This window comes from Fundulus heteroclitus, chromosome 7, assembly GCF_011125445.2.
Source record: "Fundulus heteroclitus isolate FHET01 chromosome 7, MU-UCD_Fhet_4.1, whole genome shotgun sequence".
NCBI classification, from domain to species: Eukaryota; Metazoa; Chordata; class Actinopteri; order Cyprinodontiformes; family Fundulidae; genus Fundulus; species Fundulus heteroclitus.
In genome coordinates, this window is record NC_046367.1 from 37,841,813 (window position 1) to 37,861,050 (window position 19,238).

General features: G+C 37.7%; 1 protein-coding gene across 1 annotated transcript in view; it reads left to right on the forward strand.

Annotated features, from left to right (window-relative positions):
• pth2ra (parathyroid hormone 2 receptor a) overlaps positions 1–19,238 on the forward strand; it is an 89,019-nt gene that overhangs the window by 61,674 nt on the left and 8,107 nt on the right. The window contains exons 10-11 of the mRNA XM_036139587.1: positions 309–403; positions 11,016–11,154. Coding sequence (XP_035995480.1) covers positions 309–403; positions 11,016–11,154 — 234 coding nt within the window. The remainder of the gene's footprint in view (positions 1–308; positions 404–11,015; positions 11,155–19,238) is intronic.

Below are 19,238 nucleotides of genomic sequence, written 5' to 3' on the forward strand. Positions count from 1 at the left end.
TAATTCTGATGATAATGAGCAGTGGCTGAGTAGAAATTACATTTCATCTCTCCGTATGATTAACAGCCTTAAAAATGACAAGGCTTTATTAGCGGTACAGCTCCTTCATGTAGTGCATTAGACGGTCGTTATAGATAGTTATTCTTGTGAATAATCTTCAAAGTGGAGGAGATTTGTTTGACCATCTTTTGATTTACATAATTACACCTTTCTAAGAACATTTCCTAAAAAAAAACTTCTGTAATCAGTGTCTTATTTTTAATGTGCTCTTCATATTTACATCACAATTTCTTTTTCTTCTTTTTCAGCTCAACTTTATTCTGTTTGTGAACATCGTGCGAGTGCTGGCCACAAAGATTCGAGAGACAAACGCAGGCAGATATGACACCAGGAAACAGTACAGGTTTGTGTTAAACTGGCTAAAATCAAGAAAAAATAACTAAAATGTATAGTCTATGACGGCAGTTTGTTGTAACATTGTGTGTTGTAGCTCTCCATCCATTGTATGTACTTCCATATATGTGCTCAGTTTGTAGAAGGGGAATGTGATGCTATCTAAGTCACCACTTCCTTCATAGAAGCATGAAGCTTGAGATGTTACTGTTGTCGCATATATTTGGAAATGTTAACGAACATGCAAAAAATCAAATTTCACAAAAAAAAAAAATAAATAAAAAAAAAAAAAAAAAAAAAAATCGGAATTCAGCATTAAAGGCATACTATGCAACATTTTTCAGTTAATTAATGTGTTCCATACCATTTTGGATGATTAAATGGGTCATTTCAGGTAGAACAAAGGTTTTCTCGGCCGCCCTGGGGGTCTGTGGGGGAAATACCGCACTTGCAATTGCAAGAGCTCACGGCCCGCACACACAGATGTCTCGCTTTACGGTGAGAACTCCATGTATTTTTGCCCTGCCATTCACTATATGCACGCGCGAAAGCAACAACAAAGAGCCGCAAGTTAACGTCAAATAAACATGCAAGCATATCAAGTTTTATTATTATTATTATTATTATTTTATTTATTATTATTTTTTTTTTATGTTGGCGAGACTCTACCGCGGCGGCCGCGGCGAGGCGGCTGTGGCTTGGCGGTAGAGTCTCGCCAACATAAAAAAATAAAATAAAATAAAAATAATAATAATAATAATAATAATAATAATAATAATAAAACTGGCGAGGCGGCGGCGGCCGCGACCGCGGCTTGGCGAGGCGGCGGTGGTCGCGGCTTGGCGAGGCGGTGGCGGTAGCGTCTCGCAAACATAAAAAAAAAAAATAATAATAATAAAACTGGCGAGGCCACGGCGGCCGTGACCACGGCCGCGGCTTGGCGCGGCGGTGGCGGCCGCCGCCGCCTCGCCAAGATAGCGCTGCGGGAAGCTTGATGTTCATACCTTCACTGTGTTAGTCATTGTTTGTACTGCAGTTTTTTCCACTTTTCGTTGCGTTTGCCTGTCTGCTAAGCTCAAAACAACCGCGCCTGGCTTGACGGAGAACCCAGAACAGCTGAGCATCTTTACGACAGTGCACTTTTACTTTCGCCCTCTGGGGGGAGCCTCGCTGGAAAATCAACCCCGGTTGCATAGTATACCTTTAAGGCCAGGCCCGTATTAAGACAATGTCGTGCCACTATACCTCAACCCCCCCCCCCCTTACCCGTGCTGTCCTCTGGTCAAAAACATCAGACATAATCAAGGGGATTTCTGTAATGTAATTTACTATTTACTAACTTACACAACTACATGTAGGCATATGAGCATTGAGCAATATTCAAATATCTCATTTTAAAATGTTGAAATCAAAAAAATCTTGATTTATTTATCATTTATTAGTATTGTGACATCAGTGTTCACAAAACGAATAATCCATGGTCTTTCAACAATTTCAAGTAAATAATATAACAATTTATGAAAAATATATTTTTAAAGCATGTGTCATGTGGTGCCCCCCCCATGGTTGGTGCCCCTGGGCACTGGCCCACTGGCCCTTATGGATAATCCGGCCCTGATTAAGGCCTGCAGTGTGAACGTAGCCTTAGTTCTCGATGCCTAGTCTTGTGAATGAATGTGAGTGAGGCTCACTTTTTGAGAATCTTTAACTGAAATATACTATTTTTACATCATGATACTAAGACGATATCATAAAGACATAATCTGCCTCTTTATGAGTTATTAAAGGTGTAATCTGGAATGTTTTTGAGGGATGAGTAAACATTTGGTACTCAACGCAGAAATTAGCTGCCACATTCTATGGACATGTCCCTCTTTGTGACTGGGAACCTTTGCTAATTATGTTTGCCTCTCTGTTTAAGCTTTACTATAAACACTTTAAATATAATTCTACAAACTGCCAAACTGGACCCCAATCACTGTAACTACAGTGTTACTCTTTGAGATTCCAGAAACAATTTTGGGGTGCAAAGGAACCCGAATTACAGCAAAGACGAGCCGACAAAGTTGCAGCTTAGTGCATTCTGTGCCTTATTTCCCCCTCAGAGCATCATACAAATAATTATACGTGAAATAACCAATTACGTGTTGTGTTCAATTTATATGCATGATAATTTTGTCGGCAGATTTGATAGAGAACGAGGATTTTATTTAAACATAAACACCACCCCTGCAGTGTTGTCAAAGTGGCTGAAGAAAAAAACGTAGTCTGTAGACTCCCTTTCAGTGAAACTTTCACACTGATTAGTTTTGTGCATATCAATATGTGAATGAGGGTAGATGTTTTGGGAATGTGGCCATAATGAAATATAGTTTGTGTGAACAGAGAAGAATTAAACAGATGCAAATAAGCTAGCAAAGGCAGTGCGTGCTGTTGCAGTAGAACGTGCAGCCCATATATCCATATGGCCATTAGTCCTTGATGCACCCCATCTGGGGTTCAATTCCCAACCGTGGGACTCCACTGCATGTTTTCCCCTTATTAAATTAGGAATAATTTCACAAATTGTAAATGAATGTTTATCTTTATCCATTTACAAAATGCAAAAAATGAGAAAACATAAAATCTAAATCACAGCATTTGGTGTTGCCCTAGACTTTCAAACCAGCATCGATTCTTATAGGTAAACAGGAACACTTGTTATGCTCAACAAGCCTAAAGCTCATCAATGTCACATGACATGGTCTTTAACTAAAACAGAAACAGCTGTGGAGGAGGCCTAAAACTAGGTGAAAAACAGTCAACCACTGCTGCCAAGATGAGGTTGTGAAAGATAGTTTCAGGTCACAGGTCATACATTGTGGGAAAACTGAGCACAGCAAGAAGAGACAAGGTACAGTAGTAATACTGCATCAGCAAGGTCTCACCCAGACAAATATTTCAAAGCCGACATTGACTGTTTCACGATGTGTTAATCAATCTCTTTTGAAGAAACACAAAGAAATGTGCAACATTGAAAATCACAGATACAGCGACGGGCCAAGGACACTTAGTACAGCAGAAGAAAACACATCATGCTTATTTTCCTCTCTAATGAGAGGATGTCCAGCGGTGCCATCATCTCATAACTGGCAGAAATCAGTGACACACAGGTACCTCCATCTGAGATCTGGAGAAGTCTGGCTAGAAGTCGTCTTAATGGAAGAGTTGGAGCCAAAAAGAAAGATGACTTGGAAACAACGTCAAGCAACTCAATAGTGCACAAAAACATTAGAACTGTGGTGCAGAAAAATGGCAGCAGGTGCTCTGGGCTGATGAATCAAACCTTTTAATCTTTTGCTGTAGCAGAAGGCAGTTTGTTCAGCGAAGGGCTGAACAGTTCAGTAATAATTGTCTGCAGGCAACAGTAAAGCATGGTGGAGGTTCCTTGGTAGTATGGAGCTGTATTTCTGCAAAATTAGTCAGGATTAACGGTGTCCTTAATGCTGAAAAATACAGGCAGAATACTAATCCTTCATTGAAAACCATCAGGAAGGTGTATAACTTTCCTCAAATGTATGTTGCAGCAGGACAACAACCCCGACCATACCAGCCAAGTTAATTGAAAACTATCTTTAGCTTAAAAAAGAACACGAAGTGACGGATCGGCCCCCACAGAGCCCTGATCTCAACATCTACGAGTGGTTCTGGGATTACATGAAGAGACTGTAGGATTTAAGGAAGCATATATATATATATATATATATATATATATATATATATATATATATATATATATATATATATATATACACACAGAGCCATTAGCTGAAATGTTAAGCTAATGCTGTCCCGTTTCCTCTGCGTTTCAGTTTCTCTGTTCCACTTTGCATATGATTTATAATGCTGGAATACCCTCAAATTTTTAGGGGAAACATGACCTCTACACTAAAATAGGCAGTGATTTCTAACCATACGGGCGTGTAGCTTATCTGAAATGACAGAAAATGCACCAACAGGCACGAGGAGTTAAGCTTTGTCAGTGAAATCAACATTTAACAATGCCTCAATTGTTACCATATTCTGATACTTGTGATTGGACATTCTCAGTTGTTTTCTGTATGTTTTCTAAGGGGGAAAAAGTGCATCCCTCCCAGGCTATTTATTTAAAACCTCTCACATTTGTTCTCAGACCACAAATTTTCTCAGTAATGAGGAAAGCGCGGCCAATCAAAGTATGACTCACACTATCTATTACTAAAATTATAAACCCAACTGTAAACTAAAATATTTCAAAAATCTTTAGTTGAGTCTTATGCGGAGCTGATGCAAAAGAAAGCAAATCCTTAGATTCTCAGCGTGGACAGGAAAAACCTGTTTAATGTTTCATACATTAAGCTTTTTAACATTGAATGGTATGATAATATTTTTCAATAGGCACTGTGTGGAAGAAGACATCCATGTATCATGCTCAGTCATGGGGAACAGTTAAATAATGACACGGTAGACATGAATGACTTTCCTTCATGAATATTTAAAGCCAGATTTTCCAGTAATATTTTTTTTTGCGTAAGTTTTCTAACTGCACTCATTCATAGAAACCTTTCTGCAATACTAGGTATTTTAACCCAATTTCATCAAATATTTTTATCCCAGACACTGTTTAATACAAAACACCTAAAGTTTAGGAAGTTAGAGAGTGAAAATCTGAATTATTAGAAGTGCAAATTTATCTAATATAGTATTTCTTGGCTGTACATGTTAACACTGTTTCCTTGCAGCATGGTCCTTAGTTGAATTACAATTAGACCTTTCTTGCAGAGGTTCTGTCTGGATACTTCGTCTTTTTTCATTGTCCAAAAATATACAGGTTAGGCAAGTGGGAGTTTCTGAATTGTCTGGGTACAAGTATGAGTGCATGTCAAATGCGTCTCTCTGTGTTTTCCTATGATGGCTGGCGATCCATCAAGAGGTACACCCCAGCCAATGAACCCTGGGTATAAGCACCAGACCCTGCATATGGATATTTGAGATTTACTGTCGGTGTTAAAACTATAACCTCTATCTCCAAAAGGAGATATAAAACATTTTAACTCTTGTTATGTTAATTGTATTGCGTGTGGAGGCGTTGAGATGGACAAGACAGGCCAGTGTTGTACTCAGCGGAACTAATCATTTTTCTATGCATTAATTATTGATCTACAGCCAAATGCGATGGATTACTAAATTTCCAGCACAGGCTGTTATTCTCTTTATTTCTTTACTCCTTTATTCTGACACCATGTCATATTTATATATTACATTTTGGAGGCATACAGATGGTAGAGACAGGCCAGTGTTATTCTTAGCTGAATGACATCTTTACTCGGATTTCCTTTTTTGGTCCATTACAGTATAGTAAAATACCAGGTAACTCAATACTCTCTCTAGAGGTCAGGAGTACATGCATCAAAACTACTACTGGTCTTCAGCAGGTTAGTAGGAACAGATACTTCCAATGTAGAAGATTTGGAGCTTCATTCCCAGTGAAGACTTTTTTTTTGACTAGCCATTTTAAGTTAACAAAATCTAGGCTTAAAAAACATCTTTGGGGTGGAAGCTTGATTTTGACAAACAGATCCTTTTTTTACACCTAACTAATCCTTGAGGGCTCCTGGGATGGTGCTTGTCACCAGAAGTCAATGGATGAGGAATTGTGTGCACCCTGGATAGGTCACTAGACACAAAGCACAGCATAAAGCTTTTGGAGTGGCCAATTAACCTAACTAACAATGCATGTTTCTAGGGTGTGGGAAGAAGCCACAGAACCTGGGGACAACTCAGATAAGCTCATAAAGAACATGTAAACAACACTTCAGCTGGAATTGAAACCAATGACCTTCTTGCTGTGAGACAGCAATGCTAACGGCTGCCTACATGAGTTAACATCTCATCTAAAGCAGAGGTTTACAGCACTGGCTCTGCTACAGACTGACGTCTGAATAATGTGATGGTTAAGAATTGTTCTGTACTTCAGTATTTTATATGCTTTTATATTTTGCTCTGAGCAGCAATCTTTGGTTACATTTGATAGATCTTAGTTCCTGACTTGGCTGTTGGCTCACAGTATGTGGTAATTAAGTGTCTGCGTACTCCAAGGTTTGTTTCTCTGCTAGTGTTTACTTCTGTTTACCCGAGTTCCCACTTCTAACCAGTAACTTCCTACGGTGCCTCAGCTACCTGCACTGCCCAGCTGTCTCCCATCTGCTAATGAACTCACCTCTCAAGCACTCCAGAAATAAAGCTACCCAGCATAAATGTTTTTTGGTTTCTGTAATTCAGGCCTAGTTAATACATAGCCGGATATCTAAGAAAACACATTTTTATGTGGCTGGGCATTTAATCCACACGTTAACTCCCTTTTACATCTTTAAAAACAAATAATTCTGAAAACCGCCCAAAGTGGAGATTTCTATAACCTCAGTTTTTGAGCCTGCCTGTGTACATGACAAGACAGACTTTTGTGCGGTCAGAGAGGTGCTGTTTTCTACATTGGTGTTGTGATTGACTGTTTACAATATTTAAGCTGGACAAATACACTGCTTAAGCAGAATCATGTATGTTCTGACCCAAGTATTGCTTAATTTGAGATCTATTTTTTTCAGGTTGCCCAAAAACTCGCTGAGGTAACTTGAGCGGGTCGGCTCTGTTGCTGAATGTAACGTCTGAGCTCAGACTGCCATAACAACAAAAGAGCTATGACACTTACCTGATCAGACATGTTTTAATCTAGAGGGGTGAATTTGGCCCTGTCTTTATAAGTAACTCCATGACTTCTCAATCTGCTGATCCAACCTGATCTGCTATCAGATTCCAAAACACGGAGGGAGACTGTTTGATTTCGCAACAGTGCAGTGTTTTCAGTGGCCTTCGGGGGCGCTAAACCTGGAAGTTAGAGGTCTAGCGCCCCTAGTGGCTAAAAGTTCCACGGTGCTGCTTTAATTAGGACACTGAGAAATTCAAGTAACATGACTAATCAGTAAAAACTAAAATACACCTTTTAAAATTCGATGCAAGAGTAAATTAAAAACTTACAATTTAAGAAATAAATGAAGACATTCTCACTTATTTTCATTTGGAGGTCTTGTCTGAACTTCAGACATCTCCTTTGATGTGTTCCAGACTGTTGGAGTGAGAGTGAACGTCATGTTGTCAGGTCCTGGCCCTGGCCAGCTATCACTGAAGCCACCATGAATTCTACCCTTTATCAGATGGTGCCTGGGGAAAATCTGTGCCATCTGCCATCTGTGAAAAAATAACTAAATAATGCAAAACATCAGCTTGATAACAATCCAAAAAATACCAGTAAATCCAACAAGGACTGGCTGGAAATTAGGAAATAGAAATTTCTGGCCTGAGACAAAGTCCAGATGTTGAACTCATTAAGATGCTGCGGAGTGACTTGAAAGGAGCTGTACATGCGAGACAGCTCAAACTTCTCACAGCTGAAGGTGGAGAGTGGGTCAATCTTTTCTCAGAACAATACCAGAGACTGCTAGATGTCTACAAGAAAAGGACTGTATCTTAATGAAGTTATTTCAGGTTAAGACTAGCTTGAGGAGAGGGTGTCTCAACAAGAGTGAAAATGGACATTTTTGTTGATACTGTCTAATTTAACACCTGAAATTAGATGATTTCCTTTGTGTTTACCTGTAATCAAATCAATTTCTTTCCAAAGATAAATAAAAAAAAATGTTTGGACGACAGCACGAGTATATTTCTCTTGAAAAAGCAGATTTTTTTATGGGGTGTCTTTACTTTTTCACATAGATGTAGTCGAGCTTCAGAGTTTACTGGGCCTGATTGTTTTGATTAAACACAAGGTGTGATCCCTGTGTTTCATGTCACTGTTCCTTACTTTACAAAAGAAAACGGAAATACTGTAAGTTTTACGATTTTACTCCTGACTTAGTAGTTGAAAGTTAAATCTAGCTCTCATTACGTTAGCCATACAGCTACACACACACACAGATACATTCACACCTCTGCAATTATCTGTGTTTTCCTTCCCTGCTGGTGCTGGCGTCAGCATGTCAGATAGAAACATAATAATTACAGTGTATTATCCATGAAGAGTCATGCTTTGAATGCTGCAGACGAGGACATTTTATGTAGATGAGATGACGATTTATCAGAAAAGATGATAGTGATCAGGTGTGATTATCCGGTGACCGTATAAACTTGCCAAATGCAATAGTTGTTGTTAATTCTAAACATGTACCTGACTTTGACGCAGCAGAGGAAGAAGTAAAGCGATGAAAGCAAAAGTAAATGATAATTAAACCTACCCAGCAAGCAAATAGGAAAGTGCTTCCAAATCTTGCAAATCAAACCCACAACGTGAGATGGAGAATATAATAGAAATAACCTGTATTGTCCCTCAGTGGAAAAATTCAGGCGTACCAGCAGCAAAGTGAAATGCAAATGGTAGAATGCAGAAACACAAAGGTAAAAATACAAAAAAAACAAGAATAAAAGACTGTACAGTAATCAGGAATCAGGAACATTTTTTTATTTAGTAAGGGCAGAGATCTGACGTAACAAAAATATTGGTTATTGAAAAAACATTCATATTAGAAAAAAATTGCATAAATACATTTGTAGAAATTAGAAAAATCTACAAAACCTGCATGTGTATTTATGCATAAAAAAACTATTTAGAAGAATGAAAAACTGCAAAAACAGCAGGGATGTAAACAGCTTGTTGAGTTTGTTGGGTGGTTATGAAGTTTTCAACATTGTTCTCTATTATAATTTTAAAGTTAAAAAATTAAATATGACTGTAGACGGATTCGTGAGGAAGGGAAATTTTGTGGCAGTGTGGCATCTCAAGAAATCAGCCAGAATGTTAACGCATGGCCACATTTCGGTGTTCCACATTGGCAACAACCCTCAGCATGCTGCCAGATTGATTACAAAATAGCTAAAGGACAACTAAATCACTGTTTTAAAGTACCCACCCCAATGCCTTCTGTGCAATAGGTTTTTAGACATAAATATTCCAATCATGTCTTTTTTACTCATGTACAGAAATCCATCTCAATTATGTTTTTGGAGCAGCTTTATAATCATTGTCACTCTTGGAAAAAATCTCCTACTCAATGCATGAAGCTGTTGCAGAAATTGAGAGCTCCTCGAGTGACAGACTGGCGCCTCCTCCGAGCACAAAGGAGCCTTATCACAAATCCCAGCAGCTGTAAACTTTATAACCATCACTGCTCCCAACTAACTCAAAAAGTTGTTTAAATCCTTGCTGGTTTTGCAGTTTTTACAAGTTTTGTAAATAATCTGTTGTTTTTCATGCATAAATATACATGTTTTGTAGATAAAAACATCAACCATACCCATTTGCAATTTTTTTTAATATTCGCTATATTTAATAACTGCACGCTTATATTTTCCATCCATTTCTCCTTTTATGGTCTTCCGCTCATACAACATTGGGTTAAGGGAGCAACAAGTAGTGGCTCACCCTCACCCTAGATCCTCATCCTATCTCTAAGGCTGAGCCCTGCCACCCTCTGGAGGAAGCTAATTTCAGTCACTTTTATCTGGGTTGTCTTTTTTTGTTTGTTTGTTCCTAATTCCTACCTCATGACCATCGGTGAGGGTTGGAACGTAGACAGACCGGTAAACTGGGAGCTTTGCTCTTTGCCTTTCTTCTCACCACAACAGAAGAGTGCAGCACCTACATCATTGCAGACGAAACCCCAATCCATCTGTCCATCTCTAGTTCCATCCATCATTTGTGAAGAAGACACCAGGACACTTAAACTGCTCCTCGTCAGGCCTGACTTTCAGTGCCTTTGTGATTTAAAATAAAGCAATGAATGGCCAACTTAAACACTGTTAATAAAAGATTTATATCCACTGTTTGAAGAGCTATGTGAGCTAAAATACTGTTTTGCATTGTAACAGGCAAATGGTAGTTAAAAATGCACCTCAATTTCCTAGCTTGGGGGTAATAGGTAATATTTCTATTCTATTCTATTTTGAAAAAAAGCATGCAGTAGTGATCCAGATGAAATATCATCTATGCACGTGGTCGCTGTACTGCCATCCTGGGCTTCACATGTAATGCTATGCGGCAGCTGTGTTACCACTTTGTTCATAAAATTACACTGATGGCTTGTGGGTGCGCGCATATATATATTTCATTTGAGTAATTTACCTGCCGAAGGAAAACTAGATAAAAATTAACTATGGGCTACAAACATTAAATTTCTTCATTAACATGCATTGTCCCTGGTTTATATAAACAAATAAATCGGAATTTGAAATCGGTCTGATTGTGTATGCAAGCAAGGTGGTCAGAAAGCCTGACTTGGTTACACCAGTTCTGTTTGGAGAAATGTGCCAAAGTTACTATTTGGAAAATGATATCCAACACAATTGACTGTTGTTATATAGTTTAAATGCAATATTATGCAAAGTAGTTGTATGTAAACTCCTGACTTTGGAGAAAGTCTCGTGATTTTTGAATTTAAAAAATAGAGATAGCTTTGTTTATACTCACTAGCCAACAACAGGAACATTTGAAAAACATAGGTGAATGTAAATATCTGGTTTAAACTGTAAATATATTTATATTTTTTTTCTTACAGAAAATTGGCAAAGTCCACCCTTGTGCTGGTACTAGTGTTTGGCATCCACTACATTATCTTCGTTGGAATGCCTCATACATTCGAAGGACCGAGCTGGGAGATCCGCATGTATTTTGAACTATTCTTCAACTCCTTTCAGGTATTTTCCACTTACTTTTCAGTTATGTAACATAAGAAAAAATAAAAAGTTAAAAACAAAAAACTCCAGGAATGCATTTCTTTACAAAAACAGGGCACAGAATGAAACAGTGCACCAACAGAGCTTCCTGCGCTGATTTTTTATTTTTTTTTAACCTACATCAGTTTAAGTCTCTGGACTTAATTCACTTTACATGTTAAATTTTTCACTTACTGCATCCTTTAGTTTTGTTATTTTCTAAATTATTCTTGGTTGCATCTTTGGACCTCCTAAGCTGTCTTTTACCCTGACCCTTAAAAATAAATTTGTGACTCACTCTTTCTTAATGCTGTCTCACTTACAGGTTAGTCTCTGCTGTAGGTTCTTTATAGCCTAAGCAAAGAGTCTATATATATATATATATATATATATATATATATATATATATATATATATATATATATATATATATATATATATATATATATATATATATACACACTGTATGTACTGTGTAGCCAATTATTATACACAGAACAGAGCTGAGGATTCAATGCTGCAGGCTGCCTGTTGTGCCACAGGACTCTGATTATGTCAAGCACTTCTCCATTTGTTTAATTATTCCTCTGTTTGTGCTGTTAATCAACAGGTGTCCTAGATGTTGCCAGTTAAAAAAAACAACAATTTGCACAATTAAAATGGCCCTGAAATGAAATGTTGCCAGCCGCTCCAACCTTTTAATGTTTCTGTCATAATAGGGGAAGTAACACAGTGCCTTTCAAAAGTATCCCCCCTTGCTTTTTACCTATTTAATTACATTTCAGCCTGCAATTTAAATATTTATTCATTTTATGTGATGGATCTGCACAAAATATTCTAAAGTGGTGAAGTAAAATGAGAAACGTATGGATAGATAGATAGATAGATAGATAGATAGATAGATAGATAGATAGATAGATAGATAGATAGATAGATAGATAGATAGATAGATAGATGACTTAAAAAGAAAAACACCTAGAATTGGCATGTGCACATGCATCCACCCCATTTGCTACAAAGTTCTGATGCAACCATTTACCAAAGTTGTTAAGAAGTTCAGGATGGGATTTGAAAGGAAACCCATTTCCCTGGAGCACAATCAGAGCGCTGATTTTTTATTTTTTTTTAACCTACATCAGTTTAAGTCTCTGGACTTAATTCACTTTACATGTTAAATTTTTCACTTACTGCATCCTTTAGTTTTGTTATTTTCTAAATTATTCTTGGTTGCATCTTTGGACCTCCTAAGCTGTCTTTTACCCTGACCCTTAAAAATAAATTTGTGACTCACTCTTTCTTAATGCTGTCTCACTTACAGGTTAGTCTCTGCTGTAGGTTCTTTATAGCCTAAGCAAAGAGTCTATATATATATATATATATATATATATATATATATCTGAAATATCTGCAAAACATGGCTCTACAAAGTACTGACTTTAGGAGGGGTGAACAGTGATGCACGCTGAATCTTTCTGATATTATTTCCTATATATTGTTTGCTTCAAAATAAAAAAAATATATATACATCTTCAAAACCTTAGGCATGTTCTTTAAATTAAATGGTGCAAACTCTCAAGCAAACCATTTTAAGTCTGCATTTTGAGGCAACAAAACATGAAAAATGCCAAGGTGGGTGAATCCTTTTGCAAAGGCACTGTCGAGGTGAAAAATCTTATTTCTGTTCATTAACGACTCACACCAGCATCAGATTTATTTTCTAATGCCACAAAAACAAGTCATTGCATTCTAAAGATTAAACATGATGGAAACAGTTTTGATTTCCAATTTTACCTTGCAGATAGTAATCAAAAGCAGACGAGTTTGGATAAATAGGATTGCAAATAAAACCTAGGAATTTCCGACAGAAAACCGGAGAGTTGCTTTCTTTCAGCTGGGCCAAAGTAAATCTGAGAGTGATACCATCATAATAAAAATAGTTTGTTGATATGAATTTAGCCACAAACCATGCAGGTGACAAAGAAATATGGGGAAGAATGTGCTCTGCTTGGAAGACAGAAAAAAAATCAACTTTTGGACCTGCATTTGGTCAAAAGGTTAAAATACAATTCCCTCTTACCATACAGTCTCCACAGTGAAGTATGGTGGCGGCAGCATCATGCTGGTTTGCTTTTCTTCAGTAGGAACAAGAAAGCTGGTCAGAGTCAATGGTTATATGGCGCTAAATATAAGGTAATTCTGGAAGGCAACATGTTAGAGACATTAAAAAACTTGAGACTAGAGTTTAGGTTAACCTTGACTGGAACAAGAACCCTAAACATACGGCTAGAGTCACAAGGAAATGGTTTGGATCAAAGCATGTTCATTTGTTGGAACGGTCTAGTCAAAGTCTAAGCGTAAATCCAATTGAATGTGTAACAAAACCTTTTAAAACTGATGTTAAGATGCTCTCTATCCAACGTCACTCAGCTGAACACCGATGCTTGAAGTTCTGAAACCAACTTTATTTACAGGCCAGTAAGTTTTGGGTTAAGGTTTCCATTAAGGTCCGGTTGTGCACTGCTCACAGAAGTCTGGAAGCTGTAACTGCAGTGAAAGGGGTTTCTATAAAAACATTCAGTCAGGCAAGCTGAATTCAAATACATCCCACACGTTGCAGATTTTTCTTTGTGCAAATTATTAATAATCCCTTTATTTTTTTAATGATGCCTGACTGTGTTGTAGTTCATAGCTAAATTTAGGGGCACTGACTTTCCCTAACCTAGTTATAATAATAATAATAATAATACCTCTCAGGCAACAAAGTCCTGCAAATAGACACTATTATCTGCATTGCAGATGGACTTGCAGACCTTGGCTATAAAATCCCCTGTAAAAATAGAGATGCTGCATTAGGTGGCTGTGTCATCTCTCACAGGGGAGACTCTTTAAAGTCTTCGTCGAGGGATCGCTTCATAATAATCATTGAATCCCTCCTGGCTTGTTAAGCCAACACGAAGTATTGCTCTGTCAGAAAAGAGCAAAGGAAGAATTGTTCGATTATTGTTAACTGTTGGCAAAATTACACAAAAAGAGATATTGAATCTTTCTGAAAGGAGCTGGAGAGAAACAGCCAAAGGTCACATACAGAGATTTGTGTTGCTCCTGGTTTTTAGGAACCTTTGCATTTTCATTTCATGCCGGTTCCAAAATTATCTCCTATGAATTACTCTTGGGTGACTGCCAGTGTCAGAGTTATTACTGCGCTTTAATACGCAGGGAAGAAGCGTGATAATGAGGTTGATTCACTTTTATAATCGAGCTTACCCTAAGTGGAATGATCCATTCTGTGTTCGAATCAGAGCAGCCTTTATTTTAAGCTATGTAATCAATTTCTTTTGAGCAGTAAAAACTTAATTAAGACGTGGAGACAAAACATTTTGGACTAAAATGTGTTATTATTGCTGAAACTCTAGGTCTACTTGATGGAGTAACCTATAATGAGAAGCTCTCCATTGTAGTTCTTTAGAAGTTGATCATTTCAACAGTATGAATCAAAGTTAAACCTTGAGCTGGACAGAGGATCAGAAGTAATTGAAACAGGCTTCTTAGACCAAACACGTTTGGTAGACACAATATCACTTCTACATCACATTTGTGATCTAGTAACATATACCCTGTAAGATGACACTGGAAGATGTGGACAGAGTCATGTTTTATAATTTTTGACTGCTCAAAGTTGATCAAAGTTTAATGAATTGAAAACAGTTACACTTTTCCCTCAGCAGATTTAAATCGTGCACCTTCACACTACCCAACAATATAACTTGGTATCTTCCCCCTCTCACAATAAAACCACAACTTCACCCAGCCAAATTCGACATGGAGCTCCTTCTCGTTTGACGCGGTTTAGGGGGAATCGGAGCCGCTGTGACTCAGGAGCTTGTGGTGATAGCGAAATGCTCTCACTGCAGAGAATTCACAAAAGCCCCATCTGCAACAAAAGCCCTTTTAGCTTCAAACGGGATAGTAAAAATGCTTCGTGAATTCAGTTCATTCACTGCTGCAGGTCAGAAATGACATCTACACACCAGCATTTATTTCGGTTATCTGACTGATATTTCATGTATTTCTTCAGAAGAATGACTATTATGTGAACTCCTGACCAGTAACCCATTTTTTGACACCTTTAAAATTTTACAGTAACATTATATATGCTGGGTGTGTCATCGAATCAATTTTATGATGATTGATTAAAAATGTTTCAGACAGGATGTGAATAAACTAGTTGCCTTGGAAACATTCAACAGTATGTTGCTGATATTGGATTCAGACTCAGATCTATATAAATATATTTAAGCAGCTGCTGCTCCTTCTGAACTTTATGACTGTTACTGTGCCGTGGTGAAGTATGGCCCCTCTTACAGATTTTCTTCTGTTTTTGCTTTGTTGTCAAACTTGTTTTAGATCATCAAACAAAGAAAACCTCAGTAAATAACCTGTTTTTTAAGTAATGATTTATTCTATTAAGGGGGAAAAAAGCTATCCAAACAAACTTGACTCTATGAGAAAAAGCAATTGCCATTGTTGTTATCATACCCTTATCTGAAGAAGTTTAAGGGGAGATAAGAAACAAAGTTGCTAACATCTATCTGTCTGGAAAGGGTAACAAAGCCATTTCTACAGATTTTGAACTCCAGCAATCCACAGCGAGAGCCATTTTCCACAGATAGAAGAAACATAAACATGTGGGGAACCTTTCAATTAAATTCAATTCAGTTTTATTTATATAACGCTAATTCATGATACATGTCATCTCAAGGCACTTTACAAAGAGTCAAATTCAGTGAAATCATGCAGATTGCTCAAAAAGTTTCCTCTCTAAGGAAACCCAGCAGATTGCATCAAGTCTCTCCAAGCAGCATTCACTCCTCCTGAAAGAGCGTAGAGCCACAGTGGACAGTCGTCTGCATTGCTGATAGCTTTGCAGCAATCCCTCATACTGAGCATGCATGAAGCGACAGTGGAGAGGAAAACTCCCCTTTAACAGGGAGGAGAACCTCCAGCAGAACCAGAACCAGGCTCAGTGTGAACGCTCATCTGCCTCAACCGACTGGGGGTTAGAGAAGACAGAGCAGAGACACAGAAAGCACAGAAGCTCACATTGATCCAGGAATCCTTTCTATGTTATATGGTAATAGAGGATGATCTGCCTCCCCTGATGATGTCACAGCTAACAGAACGCCAGACCAGGTGTAACTTCTATGAAGACAGAACAAAAAGTTAAAAGCTGAAATAACAACAAACAATGCAAAATTTGCATTTACATTAGTCACCAGCCTAAAAAAAAGTTCATGGGTCAACAACTACAAAGAATTTTTAAATCCACCTTTATGATTACCAACAATTTAAGTAAACAATTTTGTGGACAGATGAGACAAAAGTGGAACGTTTTAGAACGCGTGTCCCTTTACTTCGGGCTTAAAGCTAACAACCAACCAGAGAAAGAACATCATACCAACTGCTTGACACTTCAGGACCTGGACAACTTGCCATAAATTTATCGAACCGCAAATTTCACTCTTTTCCAGGAATTTCTTAAGGAGAATATCCGGCAATCAGTTTTAACACCTTAAGCGCAAACATACTGGGGTGATGCAGCAGGTCAATCACCCCAGAGCAAACCACCAAGTCCATTTCCAAATGCCTGAAGAACAAACTGAATGTTTCGGAGTGGCCTAGTCAAAGCTCAGACAAAAATCCAGATTGAGATGCCGTGACGAGACCTCGAACAGGCTCAAAACCTGTGACTGAATTAAAAATAAATCTGCAAAGAAGAGTGGGTAAAAAGAATATACAGCAGTGTGAAAGACTCACTCCCAGACCTCACAAAAAATTGATGGTTGTCGTCACCAAGGGTGGCACAGCTAGTTTTAAGGTTTAGGGGGAATTTCTTAAAATCATGCCATCATATGTTGTCTTTTGAGACCTTTTAGTCTACTTTATGTTGTCTGACAAGTTTAGTTTTCTATGTAGACAATGGGTCAGCAGTATAGAGGCCTGGGTGTGGCTACTTAAACAGAACTCAACTGTACAAAAAATGTATGGTTAAACAAAGGTAATTTATATGATTACAATGGGGGAAGGGACCTTTTCACATAAGGCCAGGTGGATTAGGACACTTTTTTCTCATAATAAATTAAATCATTATTTGAAAACCCAAGATTTACATTTTTGGTGATCTGAAACATGCAAGTAGGACAAAAATGGAAAACACAAAGTTAATTTATAATCAATTAATTTGCAGCAGAAGCATGCTGGGCCCATAACCCAGTGGTCGATGGATCGAAACCATCCTCTGCCAGGTTCTGGGTGGAACAATGGTTAGGACCTTTGCCATCCAGCAAGAAGGTCCGTCTTGTTTGGAGTTTGCATATTCTCCCCGTGTCTGCGTAGGTTTTCTCCGGGTACTCCAGTTTCCCCTACCACTAAAGACACGCTGGTCAGGTTCGGCCATTAATGGCAGTGGCTCACACTAACCCCTCCATCTGATCTACAAAATTTTCTTTGTTTGTATAATGACAAATAAAAGCATCTTAAAAGATCTTATCTTAACTGTACCACAGCCACTAATGTGGCTGGTGATGAACACAGCAGACGGCAGTTATTCAAAGATTTGTTTGATTTAAAAAATGTGTTTTGTCATCTTTAATTGGTTTCACACTTCATTAGAGTGAGCAAAGCAAGGAAGAATCTGGGTCCAGACCAAGATAAAGTCAGACAGATGCAAAACTGAACAAACAGCTTTGTTCTGCAGCAGGGGATAAAAATGGTATTCGATATTGATGAGGCATGAAACTGAAAATAAAGCACAGTGACAGGAATCATGACTCATGCAGGGGGCATATTTAGTGCGTAGGTGGATTTATTTTAAACATAAAACAAGTAAAAAAAAAAGGGGGATTTTCTTTTATTCTATTCCTTTATACAAAAGGTTACCTTCTTGGTACATTTACTTGAAATGCATAAATCATGAATAATCACTCCGCAAATTATGTAACAGATGGAGAGCAGAGCGGTCTTACTAACAGTTACAGAAATTAAATAAATTGAGAGGTCTGGAACCTTTTTACTCCCTGCAGCCATTAAATCACATCAGTGAAGGTTGATGAGATTTCTGCTTTTGTGACACTGCCAGCTGCATTTGACATGGACTCCATTTCTGCATAATGTGATGGTATCCAGAGACATAAACACAATTTTGTTTTATAATAAAGATCAAAATTAATCTGCCAGAAGATGAGACAAATGACACTGATCTGCAGCACTTATAAAGGATGAACACTGTTTTTTTTTTAATTAGCAAAAATATTTGTAAATCTAAATGACAATAGAGGGACAGGGACTGTCCTTTTAACAATTATTGTATAAAAGTCAAACTTATAACAAATTTGACAATTACAGACTTTGAACTAAGGGGTTAGAATATTGTAAGGCTCTCTATCTGTGATCTATAGCTGCTTATTTACTTGTCATGGTTGCAAGGAGTATTGAGTAACTGCACAGAACCAACCCCTGCAAAGACCCACAGTTACAACCACCACAAAGTGCAGTAACAATATATTTTTCAAATTAAAATGTGATAAGTGCATATTTATTCTTCCTGCCAAAAACACCTTTCACAACAATAACAGCTCCAACAGAGCTCTCAAAGTTCAGACCTATATCCAAAAGATAATCTGTGGTATCGACTTAAAAGTTAAAAAGTTCACAGATTTTCTCAGTCCACTCTTACTGAGACTGAGCTATTTTACAAAGAAGAATAGACGCAGATTTCTGTCTATAGGTCTACAAGGCTGGTAGAGAGATACCTTGACAACACGCCATGCACCATTTATCATTTATTATATTTACTAAGGTTAGTGAACTGCCTTTGTGGTTGTAACATGGTAAAATGTTAAAACAAAGTTTAAGCTGTAAGTATCCTGAGCTATTTAGTGCAAAACATAGCCCATTAAAACCATGCATATAAAGAATTTAGCCATTATGGACAGATTTTTAAATCAGATTTGTGGCTATAACATCACACATTGTGAAAAGTTTCATGGGGTGTGAATACCTTTGCTTAA